This window comes from Brassica napus, chromosome A4, assembly GCF_020379485.1.
Source record: "Brassica napus cultivar Da-Ae chromosome A4, Da-Ae, whole genome shotgun sequence".
In the NCBI taxonomy this organism is placed as follows: Eukaryota; Viridiplantae; Streptophyta; class Magnoliopsida; order Brassicales; family Brassicaceae; genus Brassica; species Brassica napus.
The window spans coordinates 2,169,487-2,191,473 of record NC_063437.1 but is presented as its reverse complement, the minus strand read 5'-3'; the positions used below and the strand labels follow the sequence as shown (position 1 = coordinate 2,191,473).

Here is a 21,987-nt window from a genome sequence, read left to right as displayed (position 1 = left end):
TAATCAGATGAATAAATACTATACTATATGATTAGATCTACAGATTCTTTCTCCCTTTTTCTGTCAGCTATTTTGTTATAACTTATACGATTACTATAATATAATAGTATAATGGAATAACATTGTCACAGATTCTTTCCTTTTTCTTTTATAGACTATACACATATATATTCCTTGACGACAAGACAAAAAAAAAACTACATATTCCAATCTAGTCATCATCATTAATAATAATTAATATGAATGATACTTAGCATATGAATTGAAAAGACTAAGACAAAATGATTGTAACCTTCTTACCACTTCCAGAACATATTCATGAGTGCTAACTAGCGTTCTTTGTACTTGTTAGAATATTATACTAGTTACGTTTATTTGCGTTTTCTAAATGGGGAAATTTTATTTATACACTTTTCTTGATACCACTTTTATTTATAAATTTTATTTATTTTATTTGCATTTACATGTTTTATATGTTAAAATATATACTAATCAAGGTTTATGTATGGTGTTAAAAAAAAGGTGTTCAAAAAAAAAATCAAGGTTTATGTATATACACATACACATGCACGTAATGACGATAAAAGCAAACAATTCTTATTCCTTGACACCTTCATCTCCTCCACTTCTTTATAATAAGCCTGTAGATTCGTCAATAAGCCTAATCTGGTAGTCTACATAGCTACATTTGAGCTTACATTTATCCCAAAAAACATATGTTATATCTCTCATGTTAAAACATAATCATTCTTATGGACCCAACTTTTTGTAAGTTTTTAAATTAAATACATATTTCTATTATATAGTTAAATCCAATTTTCTAATTGTGGAAAATAATATCATACTACTAAATATGTTTCTAGACAACACAATAACTAATCTTGTGTCAAAACAATATAAAACATTAAGAGTCTGATTGGCATTAGGGCTTTCATGGCTTTAGAAAACTACAAAGCCTTAAAAGTCTAAATTTTAACGATTAGACTTTTCACAACAATTGTACCTTTAAAGTAGCTAAAGTCACTTTAAGTTCATCTCTCTTCTTTTATGTTGTATTCTCTAAAGCCAGCTAAACGTGATTTTTACAACAAAAGTTTATTTTATAAAATCTCTACAGCCATAATCCTAAAGCGAAAGCCTAAAACGAAAATCGTTACCAATCAGAACCTAGGTCTCTTACTTTTTAAATATTTTTTTGTTTATCTTTTTTTTAATCAATACTATTAAAAAAGAAAGAGTTTTAAAAAATCTACCTATAAAAGTTGTTTGGACCATTTCAATTATTTCATTATTTTTGGTCTTATCTTAAATTTAGACTAACAATATGTTACCATATATTTTTCTAACAATAATTTATTCATTTCCTTTATTTATTCAAATCTCACTCCTAAATTCTAATCACTACTATTACTATATTTACCATTTTGATTTTTAATCGTAAAAACATTGAAACTGTTAAAAATTAAATTTTTCATTATAATAATTTATATTATAATATAATCTAAAAAACCCAGCGCTTGGAAGCGCGGATCAAAATCTAGTTATTTGATTTAAAACCACTCAAAAATCATTTATAGAAGGTTGAAAATAAGTATAGCTATTTTGTGGGGTTTAGATACTACAAAAAAAATCATTTAATATGAAATTAATTATATCAATAGATTATTTAGTTTGTATTTTCATAAATAAAAAAAATTACATTCCCTTAAACTTAATAAATATTAGATTTGTATTCTTAAAATGTCTTTATTGTTAAAAACATATAATTATTTGTGCGAGATTATGCTTGGTTTAAGTTGACATCAAATAGTTTTATACAAATAAAATGTTACGGTCAGTAAATTAACATCAAATAAGTTTTAAAATTAAAAATTTATAAAGTAAGTATATATAACAAATTTAATCAAACAAATTACATATATTTTATTAAAAACTTCGTAATGAAATGAGTTGAAATAATTTTAAAAATAAGTAATAATTTTAGATAATTTTCCTATTTAATATAAATATAAAATAATATAATTATATAGTTTTTAAATACATTAAAATAAAAATGTTAAAAATTACTTTGATTTTTTTAAAATATTATTTATCAAAAAATGTTAAAATATATTAATATTTTAAATTATATTTTGTTAAAAAAATATTCACGCTTTTAAGCGCAGATTATAATCTAATTATTTATTATATCATAATGTAGTTATACTCCTGAACTGACTATACACAGACGATATTTTTGTACTTTGTTGTTAATTGATTCTATTCTATCTAAAGAACTCTGGTATTTAGTTTTATTTTCAGGAGATTTCTGTCGTACTAAGACTGAATATGTAAAACATAGGATATAGTGATTTGAGTTTTCTTATGAGACCATTCCTCGCTGTAGAGTACTCTAACTATATATAGTTATACATGATACATCTAATGCTCTCGTGTACTGTATTTTGACATATTTTATCTCCAAAAGGACCAAAACAAAGTGGGCTAACCCACATTTACTTCAAGAGTACGTTATACGTACTACTATAATACTCTCAAATTTCAACTCAATTATTAAGATAAAGTACGTAAAGCATGGGATATGGTGATCTCGATTTTCTTATGAGACCATTATAAATCTAAGTCTAACTCGAGGCTTTGAGTAGCGAGTGTAAGTGGCATGTAATATAAACGTATGGCCATATATTGTATTTGATCATTCTTTATCTTCAGATCAAATTGGGCTAAACCCATTTATTTAAAAAGCACTATAAGCCCAAACCCTACTGGTATGTTCACATGAAGAGAGTCCTTAGTTTATGTAAAACTAATGTCTACATATCATGGAGACATATCCACATGTAAATTATTTTGAACTGTCTTCTGTTGTGATTCTCATGAGATTGCTATTGACGCTAGTGTTCAACATTATAAACTAAATGACATTTTAATGATTTTTTCCTCCAATCCAATAGATCAAATTTTGTTTTTAGTTTTCTTTTAATTATTTGTAGATAGACTCGGTTTAATTTCTGAGTTTCTGGAGAGATTAACAGGAGTGATAAGTCATAAGAGTATGAACGTCAACATTTCACATTTTGGGAAATGTGAAAATATGTACAATGAGTCTATGACATTTGACAAAAAAAAAAAAAAAGATTCCCTAGTTTCTTTGTAGTTTGTACCTCCTTAGTTGTGTATTCAACCAGCTTTTACCATGTGCTCCCAAAAAATCTAGTTTAAATTTTAATCAACAAAAAAAAAACAAAAAAAAAGAGTGAAGGTACAAAAAAAATCAGAAAGATACGACACAAAAGGAAGAGATCTTTGGGGGACAAGATGACATGAGCTAGCTTTGAAACTCAAACACTTCTCCATATATATTCTTTCATTAAGATTCTACAAGCACCTTCTTTTCCCTGCCTTACGTCGTACGTTCACTTTACATACGCCATTTTATGCTACTAGGGTTTTTATATAACGTGTATATATATAAAATGTTTTTGAAGTCTTGTTTCTCTGCATGTACTTCACAGTCTTCACCCAATCACATCTCTTCTTTAGATTTCCTTCAGTCTCAACAAATATTCCCACAATCTAATTAAAACCTCGTCGTCAACTAAGTGTAAGGACACACTTCTCCCTATGTCTACATATGTTTGCAATCATAATAACACAAACACACACAAAAATTAACACAAACCAAAAAGTAAAACTATATAGGCTATAACTGGTAAAATAATAAGGGATTGGTGAAACTTTTAAAATAAATGAAAAGATAGAAATATAATATAATTTAAAATGAAATAGAATTCATTATAATCCTTCGTGGTTTAAACTTGTTATGTAATCATTTTCTTTGTAAATTTGTGGAATTGATGAAATAAGTATTTTATTCACTCAGGGATGTCGTCGTAAAACCTCCAATTCTAAAAAAAAAAATTACATGGAAAAGCTCCTCAAATTTGTAAAAAAATATCTGTTTAGAAAAGTTTCACTAAATTGTTTTCGGCCCCCAACATCTTAGGGACGCCTGTTGATTCACTTTATCAAATGGTGAATTTTCCTTTTTGAATTAATAGAATATCATTCCACGTCGATCCATTCCAAAAGTTATCTAACCAAAGTTAAAAGTTTATATTAATCATAAGAAAACTATATAATATAGTGCTCAAGTCTCATCAAATCACACCCGTTTGATGTGATCGAGAGGACGACGTCTTTTGGACCTTTCTCGCCCACCACCATGTCCCATCATCACCGACTGGTTTGACCGTTCGAGCAACGATTCAAATGCGTTCTGTAGTAACTTCACCGACTCGACACTGTGCTGCTCTTTGTTGCCGACCACAACGAGATCATTTCTCGTCCGACCACCAATTGTCGTCATATATGCATAGAGAGTTTCCATCTGAAGAGACTTGAGTGTCTCCACGAGATCTTGCATGAGATCTGGCCTGTCCTCGCAGCAGAACGATACCTTGAAGATTATCCGACCGTCGTCGTTGGAACAGTTTTCGAAGTTGAGTACACTGATTTCGTCTGTCTCAGACGGTACGTTTTCGTTGGAGATTTCTAGGGTTTGTTGTTTTAGTTCGTTGACTCGTTGGACCACTTTTGCTAGTAGTGTGGCTTTGTCGGTCTGTGAAGAAAAATATGAAACGTAAGAAAGAGAAAAGTCTTGGATCTTTAGAAACTCTTTGTTCGAGAAATCTTGTCTTGCATGTTCAATTTGTCTTTTTTTGTCAAAGCTGTTCAATTTGTTTCAAAGGAATTTTTTTTTTTAACAAAAAAAGCTTAAGAACTTTTCCGACAAAATGATTCAACAGCTTCAGAGAATAAAAATAATTTGAAAGCTTTTTATAAAATGTGTCCTCAAATTACTAGATATTCCCAGTACTTGCAGCTTTTTTAATATTCGAAAACATTACATTTGACTGATGCTAACTTTAAAAATTATTTCATTTTGTATAAATTATATACTTCCAAATTTTCAACGTTCATTAAATCAAATCCTAAGACAGTAGACAGTGTCACAGTGCGTAGTGATGAATTAGCCAAACAAGATTCGTTAAGCACTTAACTAACTAAATATATACACAATAACATCATGTTTAAGAACTCTGATTAGATAACATCCAAAACTCTAATTCTCGTTTTAAGTCCCTATATTAAGCTAAGTATACAGACTATATAGCATAAGTAGAAAAGATAGAAGTGTAGAATTAAATTTAAATCAGTTTTTGCTAAACTAAGTTTTAAATCATCATGTTTCTACTGTTAAAAATGCTTTACGGTTTCCACTTGAATGAGTAGATTATATATTAGCCTCTATAAAACTTTCAGTTAGTGAAAACTAATATGAAGTAGTATTTGTACCTTGGGGTTACAAGAGAGTAAGTTCCGGAGCTTGTTAAGACTAGAGTTGATTCTTTCTCTTCTCATTCGCTCACCTTCTCTATGTTTCCTGAGAGTAGTAGCAAGAGCTTTGTCTTGAGAACTTGTGTCTTCCATGGCAAACGGGTAGAAAGACGACCTTGTGGTGGTGGTGGTGGTCGACGAGGCACAGGATCCTCCGATGAGGAAAGAATATAATATTTGATCTGAAATCTCTGGCTGCATTTTTGTTGTTGTTTGCTTCTCTGCAGCTTTCTTTTTTTTTTTTTTTGGGTTTGGAGCTTTAGGTGGGTTCTGTACTAAAAGGAAGATCGTGTATATTTATACTATACATAAACGAGATTGGAGAGAGACTGTACAATAATGGTATAGTGTCATCGACAATAATAAGTTTATTTATAATAAAAGTTCTATTGGTTCTCCTACAAACGTTATTTTAACTCGATGCGTTTTGTTTGATAAACGATTGAAGTAGAAAAAGAAAAGAAAACATATTTTAACTCGATCTTCTATGGTTTGAAATGACTCGAACATTTCCAATATTGTTTTTGACAAAATTACCTGTTAACATTAATATGCGTTACAAAAATAAAAATTAAGCCAAACTATTCAACTGCAACGTTTGTGATCACGCTAGGTTCGAACGATTTATTAACAAGTTATTGTTTGCACATCAGCCTCGTGTTCTAGAAAGTCTTTAATTCAAATTAATTGCAAATTTTTTTATGGACAAAGACATAGCCACCACCTACATGAGCTCGAGACAGATTCTATTACTAGAGACCATTATTAACAAACCACAAAACTAGACCAAGTTACAACTTACAAAGAGCAAGACTTGAAATTTTCAGACACAAAACAGAACATAAAAGAGATAACATTGGCGTCTTAGACAGCCATAAAACAGAACCAAGTCCCATGAATAAAAAACATTAGAACCATAATAGTAAATATAAGAATCACATAAAAGAGTATTAGTAAACCAAAACCTTAATCACTTAGCCATCATGACCTTGACAAACTCCTCATAGTTAATCTGGCCATCACCATCAACATCAGCTTCCTTGATCATCTCATCAACCTCTTCATCTGTGAGCTTCTCACCTAAGTTTGTCATCACATGACGGAGCTCAGCAGCTGAGATGAAACCGTTCTGGTCCTTGTCAAACACCCGGAATGCCTCCTTGAGCTCTTCCTCGGAGTCAGTATCCTTCATCTTACGAGCCATGAGGTTCAAAAACTCAGGGAAATCAATGGTTCCGTTTCCATCAGCGTCAACTTCATTGATCATGTCTTGAAGCTCTGCTTCGGTTGGGTTCTGTCCTAGAGAACGCATCACAGTTCCCAGCTCCTTGGTGGTAATACAACCTGTAAGCAATGAAAACGATTGTTCATTATTCAGTACTCCACAAAATTAACAATTACAAAACTCAAAACAGACAACAAGGTTCTCTCTTTATCCTTTTCAGACAAAACTCAAAGCAGACAGCAAACAAGTTTCTTTCTTTTATCATTTTCACACAAAACTCAAAGCAGACAACAAGTTTCTCTCTTTTATCATTTTAAGACAAAATTCAAAGCAGGCAACAAGTTTCTCTCTTTATGTTTTTTTTTTCAGACAAAACAGACAAAACTCAAAGCAGACAACAAGTTTCTCTCTTTTATCATTATAAGACAAAACTCAAAGCAGGCAACAAGTTTCTCTCTTTATGTTTTTTTTCAGAAAAAACTCAAAGCAGGCAACAAGTTTCTCTCTTTTATCATTTTCAGACAAAACTCAAAAGCAGACAACAAACAAGTTTCTCTCTTTATGTTTTTTTTTTCAGACAAAACAGACAACAAACTCAAAGCAGCAACATAGGTAGATCCAAATTCAAAGTTTTGTCTCTTTTATTTTTTCACATCAACAGCGTTTCTGGGCAATCGAAAGAGAGACTAAGTCTAGAGATCACGAAACGCAGATCCGTACGATACAGAGCAATAACCAAAGAATCAAATCAATCGAAGCCAAGTAATCACATGTCTACACAGTAGCAAAATCCTAAGCATTCCACAAATGAGGCTGAAGAAGAAAGCGTACCGTCACCATCCTTGTCGAATAAGCTGAAGGCTTCCTTGAACTCAGAGATCTGATCGTCGGTGAGCTGATCCGCCATTGTTGAGATTGTTTCTTTTGTTTTCCTTCTTTTCAATTGTTTTCTCTCAGATGGAGGAGAATACAGAGGAAGAAGAAGAGAAAACAAGAGACAAACCGTCTTTATCGGATGCTTAACGACTTTTACTCCGACCCGGGACTCGGATCCTTTTTATTAACCCGACGAATACTTGAAATCTCTATTACACCCACATTTGTTACTTTAATTTACGTCAATGCCATTAACAATCTTACAAACCGCCAGAGTGGACAATCTTTTACACGTTCATCTCACGCGGTCTGTACGCGGAACGTTGACTGTTGACTTCAGTATAATGTCCATTTATGATTAGTTCACTATCACCATTCAAATTTATTTGAATTATGATTCTTTTTCCCAAATGTTTACAACTCCTTAGAATAGTTAGAATACATCAAATCAATTTCCTACTAGGATTATTTGATGAATTGCAAGAAACATAATCATGTAAATTTTTTCTTTTTTTTTTTAAACACTAGATAGTAACTAAAAATTATTCAGACTTAGACGAGGTTTCTACAAATTATATGTTTGTTTATTATATATATACTAATATTTATTATGTTTTAATATAAATTTATGTGTTATAATTATAAAAACTAATTAAACAAACTTGTGAATAAAAACCAAAGTGCAGAAGTTATCACTATTTGGTTATAAATAAATTGATGGTAAAATGATATAACTAAATTAGTTATAATCCAATTTTATATTACTTGATTTAGCCGGTTTAAACTAATTAAGATCAATTTGAATCAATACAAACTGACTTGGAATAATTTAAAATGATTTGAATTGAATAAATCATATTTTAGAAAACACATAATCGATTTGACGTCTAGTCGAACGCTTCATGGACCTATCTTTTTCGAAAACATTAATTTACGTATACAAAGAATGTTTACCTATACCAAAGCAAATCTGAGCTATAGATCATAGAAATAGGGGTGGGCATTTCGGTTTAGTTTCGGGTTCGGTTTGGGTTCGATTTGGTTTGGGTAATTTGGGTTTTATAAAACTCAAACCAATTAAAACCAAAGTAGCTTTGGTTTGGGTTCAGTTTGGGTTTAATTCGGTTCGGTTCAGTTCGGTTTACATTATTATGGTCTAGTTTGGTTCGGTGTAGTTCGGGTTGGTTATAAAATATGAAGGCATCAGTTTTATACTTTAATTAAAAAATAATCAACTCATAAACGATAGAGTGAGAATATAAAAACTTATGCTATATGATTTTACATATAATAGTATTATTTGAATCGTATTTATAATTTTTTTATATATAATTTTTTATATATAATAGTCATTTACGTACATGCAAAATATGAGTTATAGATTGAAGAATAGTCATTTACGTACATATCAGTTGGTAAAAACATTTCAGCATTAATTCTACATGCTATAATAGCATTTAATGCTGAAATTATTCCGATCCATCTTTATTTCTTCTTCTATAATAATAGAGATATTTATTTATTTTTCTCTATTTATCGAGAAAGAAATAGCATTCATCTATTTTTTTATGCTAAATTTAAAAATTATTATTTTAAAGAATACATTGGAACATATCTCACTTCCATTATAAAATTCTTCTATTTTAGAGGTGAAAATAGTAAAATACATTAGAGATGTTATAAGATGAACCTCTGACAGTGGTAGAGACCGAAAATTATTTCACAAGAGGTCAATTTGATAATAATGTATTTAATATGGGTCACTAATCCAATTCATCAAAATTACAAGATACAAGGAATTTTTTTTTGTCATGGTTCACATAGGTCATATGACCACCCTGGTGCTATGCTGGCTCAGCCACTGACCTCTGGTTTCAAATTTTGGAAGTTTACATTCTTTTCTAAGGGGACCAGTGAAATTGTTTGCATGAACATATGCTCGTGCAAATAGTGAAACCTCACAAGATAAATTAAAAATATACACACTATTAAACCCAACCATTTGCACCCTCTTGAAATATACTGTATGTCTTATTAGATTATTAATTGAACAAACTTATAAAATAAGAGCTACAAAACGCGTTGTAGGTGAAAACTCTCGCGACTATGACATTCAAAGAACCTAAGAGTAGATCGATCACATCAAAACACTAATCTTCTTCGACACGCGTCGAGCGGAAGTGAGTTGGTACTCCCACGTCGGATGTGTCGGCGTCCACTTCCTTCGCCGTAACAATCAGTATACTTATGACACTCGTTGTCGTAGTAGTTAGAGAAGGAGGAGAGCTCGTGAACGGTCTCCGCGATTAAATCCCGACAAATGTGGTCATGAATGGCCAAACCGATCTTAACGACCTCTCTTCGTTGACCAGATGCCACGTCATCACAAACCTGGTTCACGCTCTCCATCAAGCCCCTTCTTACCTTCCGCACCATGATTGGCGTGGTGTCACGTGTCTCTATCGTTGCTGTCCTGGAAATGACGTCATGAATGGCGTAATGTTCCGGTCTAGAGATTAGATTAATGTGGTTGACTTTGTAAGTTCTGTTGTCTTTGTACTCATGATCGTTCTTCATCACCTTCGACAACATTGTTGTGTCCGTGTCTGTTTCGTGTACTGTCGCCTTCATGTTCTTATCCGTTTGCGTCCCCACGACGACATCTCCTGTCATTGGGTAAGCAAATACAATAATTTATACGACAAAATTTGTTTAGTATATTATCTATTTTATCATTGTCGTTGTCAAAAATAAATATTAGGTAAACAAAATCCTTATTGTATATACCTATCACAATAAGACCAAGCATCTACTAATTACAAAGTTGATTTCATCCATGTTTTTTAAATTAGAAAAATACATACATTCTTAAAATTTCCCTTTTAAATAGCAGAAAATATTTTTGAAGCTACAGAAAAAAAATAAAAAACGTTTTCTTGGTTGTTTTCTTATGTATAATTCCACAAAGAAAAAGTTTACATAAATTATGTGCTCTGCAGAATCATTTTGCTTAAAAAGTGGTATACTTGATTTGGTACCATTCAACAGTTTGTGGGTCAGAATCAGGAATAAATCAAATAATGAGTGGGGGCCCAAATGATGGAGAAAGTAAAAGTGGGCTTCATGAATAAAGCAATAAAGCCCCCTAAAAGCTGTTTCTTCCTTCATTATTTGTCTAACATGCCTCTTTCTCCACTCTCTTTTGCACTTTAATTAGACATAAATCATGTTAGATCATTAGACTAAGACTAAACGTCACTACTAATTATTCCCTAATATTTTGACTTAATATCAATTTGAGCATTATTCTCAATGACAATTGCCAACAACTTTGAAGTGACAATGACAAATGTGACTCAATCAAGTAACACATTCCATGCATGCATGAAACTGTTAGAGCAATTACATTTGTTTATCTCTATATATTCATATTAACGAAAAAAAAAAAATGATGAGACTGTCTTCCACTATTGGACATACTCATCACTTCCCCACCACTATTTGGCATTCTCATTCTGCTATGTTAACTTAGGTTAAGTATAGTTTATCAGTTTAATTTTGCGATTAATATTTAGTGAATGTATAACATGATAAGATGCATTTATTAACATGAGAACCGAGAAACTCACCGGTGCTACAGAACTTGAAACTATCACGCGCCATCGGCGGTGAAACCTCAAGTTTCTTGTGAAGAAGGTAACTGGTTTTGATGACGTTGATGGTTCTTTGCAGCTCCTCTAAGTCCCTATCGCATTTCTCTAACGCTCCGACAAGACTCACCCTCGCCGCATCTCCCTCCACTCCTTCCTTGCGTGGAAGCGGCGGCTCGACGACTCCTCCGCCATCTCGGTCTGATGTATCATCTGGAGGAGAAGCGTAGATGACCGTTCTTTGTTCTTGTTTTTTAGAGCCCTGGGTGATGGATTTGCGGCGGTTGGAGGAGAAGTTGAAGGTGGAGAGGAAAAGGTTGAAGAATCCAGGGAGGCAGCCGGAGGATACGGCCGAGGAGTTTGAAGTTCTCCGAGAAGGATTATGAGCCTCCCGCCATGAAGATGAAGGAGAAAACAAGCTCTCTTGTTTACTCTTCTTCATTACTCCTTTGTCTTTTGTTTCTTTCTGACTTCTTTGTGTTCTCTCTATCTAAAACCTTAAACTCCCATCGATAATGTATTTTTATTCACTCCAACGGTAATTAGAACACTATACCCTTTTGTTATTTAGGTTTTTATTTTCTTTATTATTTCTTTCTTATCTCTTTTATTTTACGTTTTTATGCTTTAAGCTTGGTCCACTGGCACATGGCAAATACTGAATTACCAGTGTTTTTTACAATTATAATATACTAGGTGATTCTATAATAATAATTGATTGATATTTACTTTAATTTTAAATTAATTTATAATTTATATGCATCATTTATATTTATAATATTATATTACTTTAATAATATATATGATTTTATATATGTTATATATATCTAATCAGTTTTTTTTTATTTTTACAGTTAATTTAGTTATCATTTGAGTAATTTGGATTGCATCTCTGAATTCAACTATAATATTTCTTATTCTAAATATATTAAAAAATTTAATAATTTTTTATTTGCATTTAGGTAGCTGTTATCTTAGATATGTGAATATATTTTATGAAGATTGTGTATAACTTAATAAATATATGCTTAGAATAAAATAAAAAATAATTTCAAGTGTGTGATTCCAAATTACATAAATTAATATAACGATAATATTCTCAAGTCTCATACATATATATAAAATTTAGAAAAGAACTAAATTGTAACAGTTGGTTAATATTTTATTTTCATGCATATATATATATATATATATATATATATTTATTTTTTTCATTACTATTTTTATAAAATTATATATTTTTATCGTAGTTAAATCTATGATTTTAGATATAAATTGGATTAGTTGAGTCACTCATATTGTGACCATATTGAGTTACATATATTCTTTCAAATTAAAAATAAAGTTGAAATATTTTTTTATAATTAAGTCAAATAAAATCAATTTTATTTATCGTTTAAATGTGCATGTATTTTCATAATATTTATCAAGTTATATGTTGATTTTTTTTAAAAAATATTATAAAATAAAGCGATCCTCAATAGAAAGTTACATACATAAGTAGGTGATACATTTTTAGAAGCTCATGAACATATATTAATATTTACAATAATTAAAATATTTTATAAATTCTAAATAACTTTATGCCTTTGATTTATTGAATGGAAACTGAAATTTATTTTAAATAATTTTAAAAATGACATTTCAGATTTGCTTTGGTATTTTGATTATGTTTATATTAAGTTCCACAAATATAAAAAAATAAAATTTAAAATAAAATTTAATATTAAGAAAACAAATAACTTTAATAATGATAAAATATAATATATCTACCTCATTAAACTATTTTGTAACTATTTGATCAAACAATTTTTATTTTTAGTTTTTAATATCTCTTAAAAATAAGGAGTAAACAAAATTGTGATTGTACTTGAAAATAATATTATATAAGTAAAATATAATTTATCGATATTTTTTTGCTGTAATTGGAAGATATTATAGTCAACTAAATATATGAAAAATAAATAAAAAAAAACTTCAATAATACTAATTATAAACTATTTTAGTCAATTAAACAATATGAGTTTATGTTACTTAATTATTTTATGTAATCATCTAAGAAAATAGATAGATATATAAAAATATTTCTATTACTTTGAATTTTTTTGTATTGTTTAAAACTATGTTTTAAAACAAATTTTATTTCTTTTTCTAATATCAAGATTATATGTGTAAATTATTTTCAATGAAAATCACATTATATACAAATTTATATTTTTCATTTAAGAAAATACAGATATAAAGAAAATATTGATTACTTCAAAAGTATATTTCATGTTATTTAAAAATATTTTTTAAATGTGATATTACTATTTTGTGAACTTTTTTTTATATGAAATCATATTATATATACATATATTTTCGTGTTTCAATTCATTTTTTAACTTTATTAAAAATATCCTTTTTATTATATTTTTGGAAATTTTTTTAAAAGGAATCTAAATAAAAAATAATATTTAATATTTTAATTCATTAAAGGTATCAGTATAATCAACCATCGTGAGCGTTAATGTGAGAACGACACATAGAAAACTGACTTCTCAATTAATATTATAGAGATAGTTAATATAATGTTTTCCCCACTCCACTCCACTCCATTCCTCTTCTTTTTCCTTTTTGTATAAAGAAATTTACGATAAAATATTTCTCTTTAATTTCAGTGAAAAAAAAAATAAAAAATAATATTTTTATTATTCAAATTTTCAACTATCACCAATGAAGCTTAACTGTATATATTATTTAAACAGAAAACACACAAAGATTTTGGTGATGGATACAAATACATAAAGATTTTGGTCATATATCATAGAACATCCTTGTTTTGAATGAAAAAGACTACAGTGCTATTCTCAAAAAAAAAAATACTACAGTGCTAACTGCAACCAAGGGTTCTTCAATGTCAACCAGACAAACATGTAAGTTAACCGATAGTGACGTATCAGTCAATTGAAGGAGCAAATCCTGTAAGACAGTGAACGAATAAGTACAAGCTTAGATGTCCTTGGTCTGATCCAATGGTGAGAAGTTTAGAGTTTTGGCTTTTCTGAATACAAGTTATGAAAACCAGTAAGCTTTATGTACTTGACACTTTGGACAAGAGACCTTGAGTTGCTGTCATAGTGCAAAGCCCATCTTGAGTTGATATATAGTATTTGAGAAGAAACCCTAAAATCTTTGTTCTCTGTAGAAAAGTTGCTGCGGTAGATCTTCTCGAGCTGCGCATAGGACATACCACAAAGCCCATTAGACAGTCCCATCTTGAGTTTATATATACTTGAGAAGAAACCCTTTGCTTTCACTGCAAGGAACTTTTTGCTTTCTCTGCAAGGTGCATGTTCCTTTAAAAGAAACCCTATTGTTCTTTCTTTAGAAAAGTACTCTTTTCGGCGTTTCAGACTAGGTCAGTGATTTCAACATCTCTCTTGATGTTTTGATTGTAAAACATTTCTGATTCTTTTGAATTTATTCTGGTTTTGACATTTTTAATGTTAACAAGGATGGAAAAGTACGAGGCGGCACCTGTTGAGCTCCTAGCATCTAAAATATCGGTATGGTGGGACATCACCAGCTGTCCGGTTCCCGAAGGTTATGATCCTCGTCTTGTCCGTAAGACTATAGAATCAAAGTTAAAGAAGACATGCTACAGTGGTCCTCTCACCATCACTTCCCTTGGCAACCTAAACTGATGAAGTCCTGCAAGCCTACTCTTCCACTGGAATAGTTCTGAAACACGACCCATTCATTGAATCTTCTTATTCTGAAGGAGGTGTAGCATCATTCATTGCGGTGGAACTGTTTGGTTGGAAACTGTGGAATCTACCCCCGGCTTCAGTGGTGTTCATATCCGATCCCCAAAACATTAGCCGCTTGACTCTGCGGATGCATACTATAAATATGAGAGGATATAACATTCTTCATATATTGAAAGATACTCCTGAGCTCCCTATTAGATTTTGGGGATGGAAAAGTTTCCTGAAAGGTTGTTTTCCTCTCTCTCTCAGTTATGATGTGTTTAGTGTATCTGAACTATGTTTTGTTTTTTCTTTCCACCACAGATGCAAGAATGGGCAAGAAAATTCAGGAGGATGAGCTGGATGATTTCAATGTTGAACCTGTTGGTATTGTTTGCAGAGTATGCCATGTCCCCTATTAAACAATTTTCCAAATTTTATTTAGATTTACTCAGTTTCGTTGATGCTTAATAAAACATTGTAGATAAATAGAAAGTTTAAGCACAAAAGAATCAAAGGTAAGTTTTACTATCTGCATTTTTTTCTTAATTGAGTTTTAAAAAAAATAAATATTTATCTATAGATTTTGAGAAATTTAAAGTATATAATGAATTTGAAAATTTAAATTGGTGAAGATGGTTTCGGAACCAGAAGAATGACCAGCATTTGAAAGTTATCTGAAAGATATAATAGTCCTACAAAGGAGTTTTTACAACTCAGAGATCGTTCATGTACCTCGGACGGAGAATAAAAGGGCGGATAGCTTAGCACGCAGTTCTAGAAAACAACCGTCTTTCGTCGTTCACATGGATGCAGAGTTGCCGGTTTGGTTTACAGAGTCAAGTTGAGTCTGTGAATGTCTTGTTGTCAAAAAAAAAAAAAAAAAAGAATTTGAAAATTTAAAGTATATAATGAATTTTAAAATTTTAAAAATCATTTAAATGGGTTATCAGAATCCGAACCGAACCGAACCTTTCCGAAATTTAGAAATATCCGAATGGGGATGAAATTTTGGACCCCAAAAACCCGAACGAAACATGTATAGACCCGAACCGAATCCGAATGGATACCAGAATACCCATCCCTAGATTTTACAGTGAGTAAAGTAAATCTACAGTTCTAGTTAAAATTGTAAATGGTTTGATAACTAGCCACAAATACAACTGTTTTTAATTTCTGTGAAAATATAGATAACTAGTTAACCAAAGAGCTAACTAACAACGCTATATTATGCAAAGATTAGGGAACGCTCAAGATCAAGGCACCTAACAACGCTATATTATGCAAAGATTCAGCATCAAGATCTTATGTGGGTTCAGCTCTAGTTTCTGAGGCTTTGGCAGTAAGGAACGCTCTTCGAGCAGCAGCAGCTTTGGGACTAACCACCCTCAATTTATTCTCGGACTCCCTAGTCCTCATCTCCACCCTCCTTTCAGGGTCTGATCTGAATGAGATTGTGGGTCTCCTGGTTGACCTCAGGAACCTTGCCTCTCTCTTCAATCACTTATCTTTCTCTCATGTTTCTCCTACTTGTAATGTAATGGCAGACTCCTTAGCCAAATCAGCTCTAGCAAGGCTGATGGCAGACAATGCTCTCTTTAGAGCCTAGTAGTTTTTATGAATGAAAACCCCTTTCTGATAAAAAAAAAAAGTTAACCAAAGAGCTAAATCTCATATTGCCTTTGTGGTTTTGGGGTTTTGTGGTTTTGTATCCTATCGGTTCCTTCATTTTCTATTTAAGAGTGACGAGTAGGAAAAGCATACAAGTTCAATAATATAAAAGCAACTTGATTAGTTAGTATTGTAGACCCCTTTCTGTTGATACTTTATTGTTCAGTTAACTGCCGTCAATAGAGATTTGACTGAGCAAAATTCGAATTTAAACCTGACAGGTTTTCTGTCATCAAGTTAACCTTGCTAGTAAAACTTATCCCTCTATCTAAATCATCACTTTAAGGTTTGTACGTGTTAAGATATCAACAACTTCCTCACAGCATTGTATAAATTGAATGAATACAACATTTTTATATATTTAAAGATTCTCCTGAGTACACTGTTAAAATTTGAGGCTGTGAAGGCTTCCTGCAAGGTTGTTGTCCTATGTCTCTCTGTCGCTCTCTCATGTTTTGTGCATATGAACTATGTTTTGTTTTTTTCCCATCACATATGCAATAATGGTCAAGAAAGTTCAGGAGGAGGAGAAGTTCAAAGTTGAACCTGGTAGTATTTTCTGCACAGTATGCAATAAATATTAATGAATGAAATGGAATTAAGCATCCTTTGCTTGCTTGCCTCCTCTCTCTTGCTTGTATCACAAACCCTCTTTATCAAAAACTGTTATTGGTTGTCAACCCAGGTATTTGGGAAAATCACTCGGCGTCTAACCAAGGTCGACCCAAGATGATGAGAAGTATAGAGCTTACCGAAAATTTACCCAAGACCAAAGGCAAGTTTTAGAAGAAAAAGACATGTCTGATTTCCCCCCATAAACAATGCAAATTTTAGTTAGATTTGCTAACTTTGGTTGATGCTTAATAATACATTGTAGAGAAAGGGAAAGTTCAAGAGTAAGGACCAAGGAATCAAGGGCAAGTTTTCTCTTTTATTTTTGAGTCTTAAAACAAATATATATTTTTTTTCACTTTGTCTCTCAACTTGACTCCAAATATGATTTTTGTAGGGAAGAACTTGAATTTACTCGCTTTGGTGGATGCTTTATAAACATAGTAGAAAAAAAGAGACAGTTTAAGAATAATGATCATGATGAAGTAAGGAATCAAAGTGAACAAGAGGAAGAATAAGTTGAATGAGACAACCACAAAATGAGCTTCTAAACCAGGAAGAAAGCCAAAACATACATTACGGTTTTTTCTTACTAAAGGTTGGTCCATTGGCACATGCCAAAAACTGAAATAAAAATGCTTTTACTATTACAATATATACCATTAGACATATTTTTGACGTCTAGCTATTAGACATAATTTTTTCCCCCTTTTTTGTGGTTTTCTACGTTTTCTTTTGTTAAAAGAGAAAATACATATATATTTTGGTCATATCACATAAATGCATCCTTGGTTTGATTGTAAACTGGTTCTAACAGATGATACTGATCTATAATCAACACCTGTCGAGATAATTCACTTCTCAAACCCACAATTTAGTTAGCAAACCAAGCGCTCGTAGCTTGGTGGTAAAGGAGGTACAGCTGTAGTGCCCGCCATCCGGGTTCGAGTCTTGGTCACAACGGATTTAACATCTCTTCCGTTGGGGCGCTGGACCCCTTTCGGGGGGATAGTTGGGAATGTGACTACCCAGATACCAGAGTTATCAAAAAAAAAAAAAAAATTAGTTAGCAAAATTAGATATAATTCGGACCAAACTGATAAAAGAAACAGTTACGTGGGCTAAAAGTCTTTTTTTTTGTCACATTTGGGCTAAAAGTCTAATAAAACATTACCCGTGCCATACAGCCCTATGTCAATTGGATTGGTTTAAATTTAAAAAATTGGACTTAAATAATGATGGGTTGAGCCAGGTCCATGCAGCAGTGCAACGCATGGACGACTCTTGAAAGTCCAGATAGCAAGCTATCTTAGTGGGTTTTCTCCCTAAAAAATAGAGTTAATATCGTGTGGACCGATGGCCTACATATCAGATATTAAACTGATAAAAACAGATACTACACTTGATCTTAGCCAAAAAGCCGAGAAAGGTATGAATTGTTAAGTTTGACTCGGCTTCTTTATATAGTACGAAGCTTACATCCCTCTTGCTTTGGCTTACCGATGTGGGACTTAAAAAAAACACTATCTATTAGACACTCAAAAACGACGTCGAGTCAACACTGTCTTCTTCTTCGGTTCGTTCAATATACTCGTCTTGGGTTTTTCTTTCTGGTTCTTGTCAGAGATTTCAAAAGCATCGTCGTCTGGGTTTGGAACAGTTTTGAAGAAGAACACAAATGTTCCGTCTTGTTTCTGCCTTTGTTTGCTCTTTTGGCATTGATTTTCAGAACTATGTAGATACTTTAAGCTAAGTGATTTGTGCGCACATAGAGTTCATAAAAATCATATCTTTGTTAACTTCTCAACAGATTATTAAAAAAACAGAGCAATGGGAAACAATGTTTCAGAGAATCAATGCTATTACAAACTACAATGACAGCCAACACAGCAGATAGAACATCCCAGTCTCCTGTTTGTCCTATAAACGTAGAGAAAGCAGTTGCAGAGTAGAATCCCACCAAGAGAAAGAGCAGCTTCTTGGGAGATCTTTCTTTATCTCCTGAATTTCACCAGAAGCTTAGTTCTGAGATCTTGTATGGCTTTGATTAGTCTCGGACGTCTATAGCTTTTATCATTTGAAGAACCGGATGGTGGATCTAATCTGCCCCCACCAACCGAGCTCATGTTTGTTGTACATGCCATTCTCCTGGAGAATGCAAAAGACACAGTTAAAAATAGATACTAGAAAGATGAATTTAATCATAAGATCTTTAAGACACAAGAATCGATAAGCAGAAGTGTGCAGAAGGAAAAACTTACATAAGAATCTGAAACACTTAGAAACTCAAGGACCTTACTACTCTTTAATACAATGAATCATGGCTTAGATATAATCTACTCTGACTTAACCATGAATTAGTAGCTGGTTCATGTTCTGTCTGGGACAAGGGTTCTAAGAAATAATGAGATTAGCAGTGAGCATTATTAGCAAGAATCTTCATTGTAGCTACTTCCTAGACACACACTGTTTGAGCACATCCAATGAAACATCTAAAGAAAATAAAGTTTTATTTAAGAGACAATCAATGTGTTTGGTTCCTACTACAAGCTGATAAACAAAGACCTAGCCTTAAACAGTTCAAGTAATTGAACTCAATAACAACACAACCTCAGTATATTAAATCCCATGATTTTGTCATACAGGTATGTAATACAGGTTCCTTATGGCATTGGGTTTTGTTATGAAAGCATTTGTCAAAGAGTAGCCTAGTTTAACATCAAGCTTGGCTATTGCTGAACATATATAGTAAACAAGTTCTTATGATGAAAGTTAGCTGTATGATCCATCTTCAAACAGTTTTCCTTCCTGTGTGATCCATGTTACAGACTGTGTCTATTGTTGTAATCTTCTTCTGCTCAACATCTTAATTTGATAATCAACACACTCAAGAAAAAAGATTGTTGTTGCTACTAAAAATAACTCTTAAATGTTTTTAAAAAAAGTTTAACAGAATTGCTCTAAGACAAAAAAAGTCTACCGAATGTACAAACAAACAAACAAAAGCTGTTTTCCTCTCTCTTTTTTTATAAGCAAACCGGCACAAAAACAAAAACATAGTTTTGAGATCAGAAAGGAGCTGAGCTTGTTCGTCTGAGTTGCCGCTTGGGATCTGGCGGTGGTGCACTTGGTAGTATCTTCTCTACCTCCTGCAAAGTAAAGAAAACAACACCTAATCAATATAAGGTTTTGCTATGAAAGAAGATATGTCCGCCATGTGTTCTCTTGTGTCCAATGATGACTAACAAGAAGCAAAGAAACAATAAAGACTTAACCTTTCAGAGGCCTATATAGTTAGGGAGCAAAGAAACAACAAAGCTTAAGCCTATACACACTTTCTATAACTCATGGTTTATTCATATAGTCTATTGTCTACTATGCTTGTGCGCAGTTCCATACTTTACTATATCTTCTATCATCTATCATTCCCTCTAATTCAAATCCAAAACTTAATACATGACAGTTCTCACTACTAATGACTTAGTCCTATCAATGCATTTGTACAACCAAAAGAGCCAATCCAAAGCAGCAAAACATTACCTTTTGCCTCCTTAGTCTTTCGTTTTCTTCTTCTAACCGTGAAACTTTGATCTCTAGCTCCTGAGTGTAAGCCTGCTCTTCATCAAACACCCAAACGTTACACACCAAAAAAGAGAAAGGCAACGCATTTGCAATTACATAAAGTTGTTTTCTCACCTGTTTCCTAGCACGAGAACGAGCAGCAGACTCTCTATTCTTGATCATCCTCTTCTGCTTCCTCTCAACAGTCTTCTCCACAACCTCCCCTGAAGCCACCCTCTTCCTCCCCGGAGTCTGCGTATCAGACAAACCCCCCATCAGAGACGTCTGAGACACCATCGCTTGCATGTCAGCCACCGGATACGGCATAAAAGACTGCCCCTGCAGCATCGACGGCAGCTGATGGTACTGAACCCACGGACCAGCCTGAGGTATGTTCTGTCCTAAACCAGTAACCGTCTCAGTCACAACTCCTGCTTTCAATAACAAATCCTCAAGCGTCATTTCACCAAGCGTAGGCTCCTTATGAGCATTATTACTACCTCCGTTAGTGTTTTGCTGAATGTCTTTCCAGACTTCCTCGACAGTCTTCTTGCTGAGATCCCGAGGCAGAGTCAAACTCCCCTGACGAGAGAGACCACCACCACCCTCCTGAGTAGTGTCACCGTTCGAATCCACGGAACAGACGCTCTTGAGAAGCTCATCAAGGTTCATGCTTCCGAGGGCTTTACCGGAGCCACCTAAATGGGTTTGGACCTCGTCGAGAGTTAAGCTGTAAAGAGAGGAGCCTTGCGTATTCAAGGAATGAGATTTGGGTTCCCTCTGAGAATCCATTAACAACCTAAAAGATTGAAACTTTTAATCTCAAATTTCAAATCGAGGAGGGGAAAGTAACCCTTTTTTACTGAGGTCGAGTTGTGGAGCATGCAATTTAAAAGGGTCTTGGGAACTGCATGCAGCATCGGGTGGCTAGCGAATGCAGATGCAGAATCTTGCGAGGAGGAAGAGATTAGTGGAAAAGGTAGGATCTTTGGACAAGGGTTGAACGAATTTGAGCTTAAAGAGGATCAGATCTATGGAAGAAAGATTTGGGTTTTTATTTCTTTAAGTGGTGAGTGGGAGAAAAGAGAAAAGAGAAATGATTAAGTGCAGATAGAGAGATAGAGAGATTTTACAAAGCAGACCTAAACTCTCTGTGTGTGTGTGTGTGACTCTCTCTCTCTCTCTCTCTCTCTCTCTCTCTCTCTCTCTCTCTCTCTCTCTCTCTCTCTCTCTCTCTCTCTCTCTCTCTCTCTCTCTCTCT

The 21,987-nt window shown here is 32.8% G+C and overlaps 5 protein-coding genes and 1 non-coding gene across 6 annotated transcripts; 1 reads left to right on the top strand and 5 right to left on the bottom strand.

Moving 5' to 3' along the window:
• Nucleotides 1-4,033: 4,033 nt before the first annotated feature.
• On the bottom strand, nt 4,034-5,898 carry LOC111214988 (putative transcription factor bHLH107). The gene is made up of 2 exons (XM_022717923.2): nt 5,359-5,898; nt 4,034-4,621 (listed from the first exon to the last, which is right to left on the bottom strand). Exons 1-2 carry the CDS (start codon nt 5,599-5,601, stop codon nt 4,166-4,168), a joined length of 699 nt encoding a protein of 232 aa, XP_022573644.1. The 5' UTR covers nt 5,602-5,898; the 3' UTR covers nt 4,034-4,165.
• Nucleotides 5,899-6,129: 231 nt separating this feature from the next.
• Nucleotides 6,130-7,756, bottom strand: LOC111214990 (calmodulin-2). The gene is made up of 2 exons (XM_022717924.2): nt 7,457-7,756; nt 6,130-6,744 (listed from the first exon to the last, which is right to left on the bottom strand). The coding sequence occupies exons 1-2, from the start codon at nt 7,530-7,532 to the stop codon at nt 6,371-6,373; spliced, it is 450 nt and encodes a 149-aa protein (XP_022573645.1). The 5' UTR covers nt 7,533-7,756; the 3' UTR covers nt 6,130-6,370.
• Nucleotides 7,757-9,467: 1,711 nt separating this feature from the next.
• On the bottom strand, nt 9,468-11,703 carry BNAC04G24850D. The gene is made up of 2 exons (XM_013886756.3): nt 11,131-11,703; nt 9,468-10,167 (listed from the first exon to the last, which is right to left on the bottom strand). The coding sequence occupies exons 1-2, from the start codon at nt 11,591-11,593 to the stop codon at nt 9,644-9,646; spliced, it is 987 nt and encodes a 328-aa protein (XP_013742210.2). The 5' UTR covers nt 11,594-11,703; the 3' UTR covers nt 9,468-9,643.
• A 2,945-nt stretch (nt 11,704-14,648) lies between these two features.
• On the top strand, nt 14,649-16,491 carry LOC106449154. Its single transcript, XM_022718576.1, has 3 exons — nt 14,649-14,823; nt 15,207-15,283; nt 16,126-16,491. Exons 1-3 carry the CDS (start codon nt 14,649-14,651, stop codon nt 16,489-16,491), a joined length of 618 nt encoding a protein of 205 aa, XP_022574297.1.
• Nucleotides 16,492-18,403: 1,912 nt separating this feature from the next.
• LOC125608474 lies at nt 18,404-18,598 on the bottom strand. Its single transcript, XR_007339366.1, has one exon. It is a non-coding gene; the product is annotated as a U2 spliceosomal RNA (small nuclear RNA).
• On the bottom strand, nt 18,539-21,900 carry LOC111215322 (ABSCISIC ACID-INSENSITIVE 5-like protein 2). Its single transcript, XM_022718783.2, has 3 exons — nt 20,862-21,900; nt 20,706-20,777; nt 18,539-20,314 (listed from the first exon to the last, which is right to left on the bottom strand). Exons 1-3 carry the CDS (start codon nt 21,516-21,518, stop codon nt 20,234-20,236), a joined length of 810 nt encoding a protein of 269 aa, XP_022574504.1. The 5' UTR covers nt 21,519-21,900; the 3' UTR covers nt 18,539-20,233.
• Between the last annotated feature and the right edge of the window lie 87 nt (nt 21,901-21,987).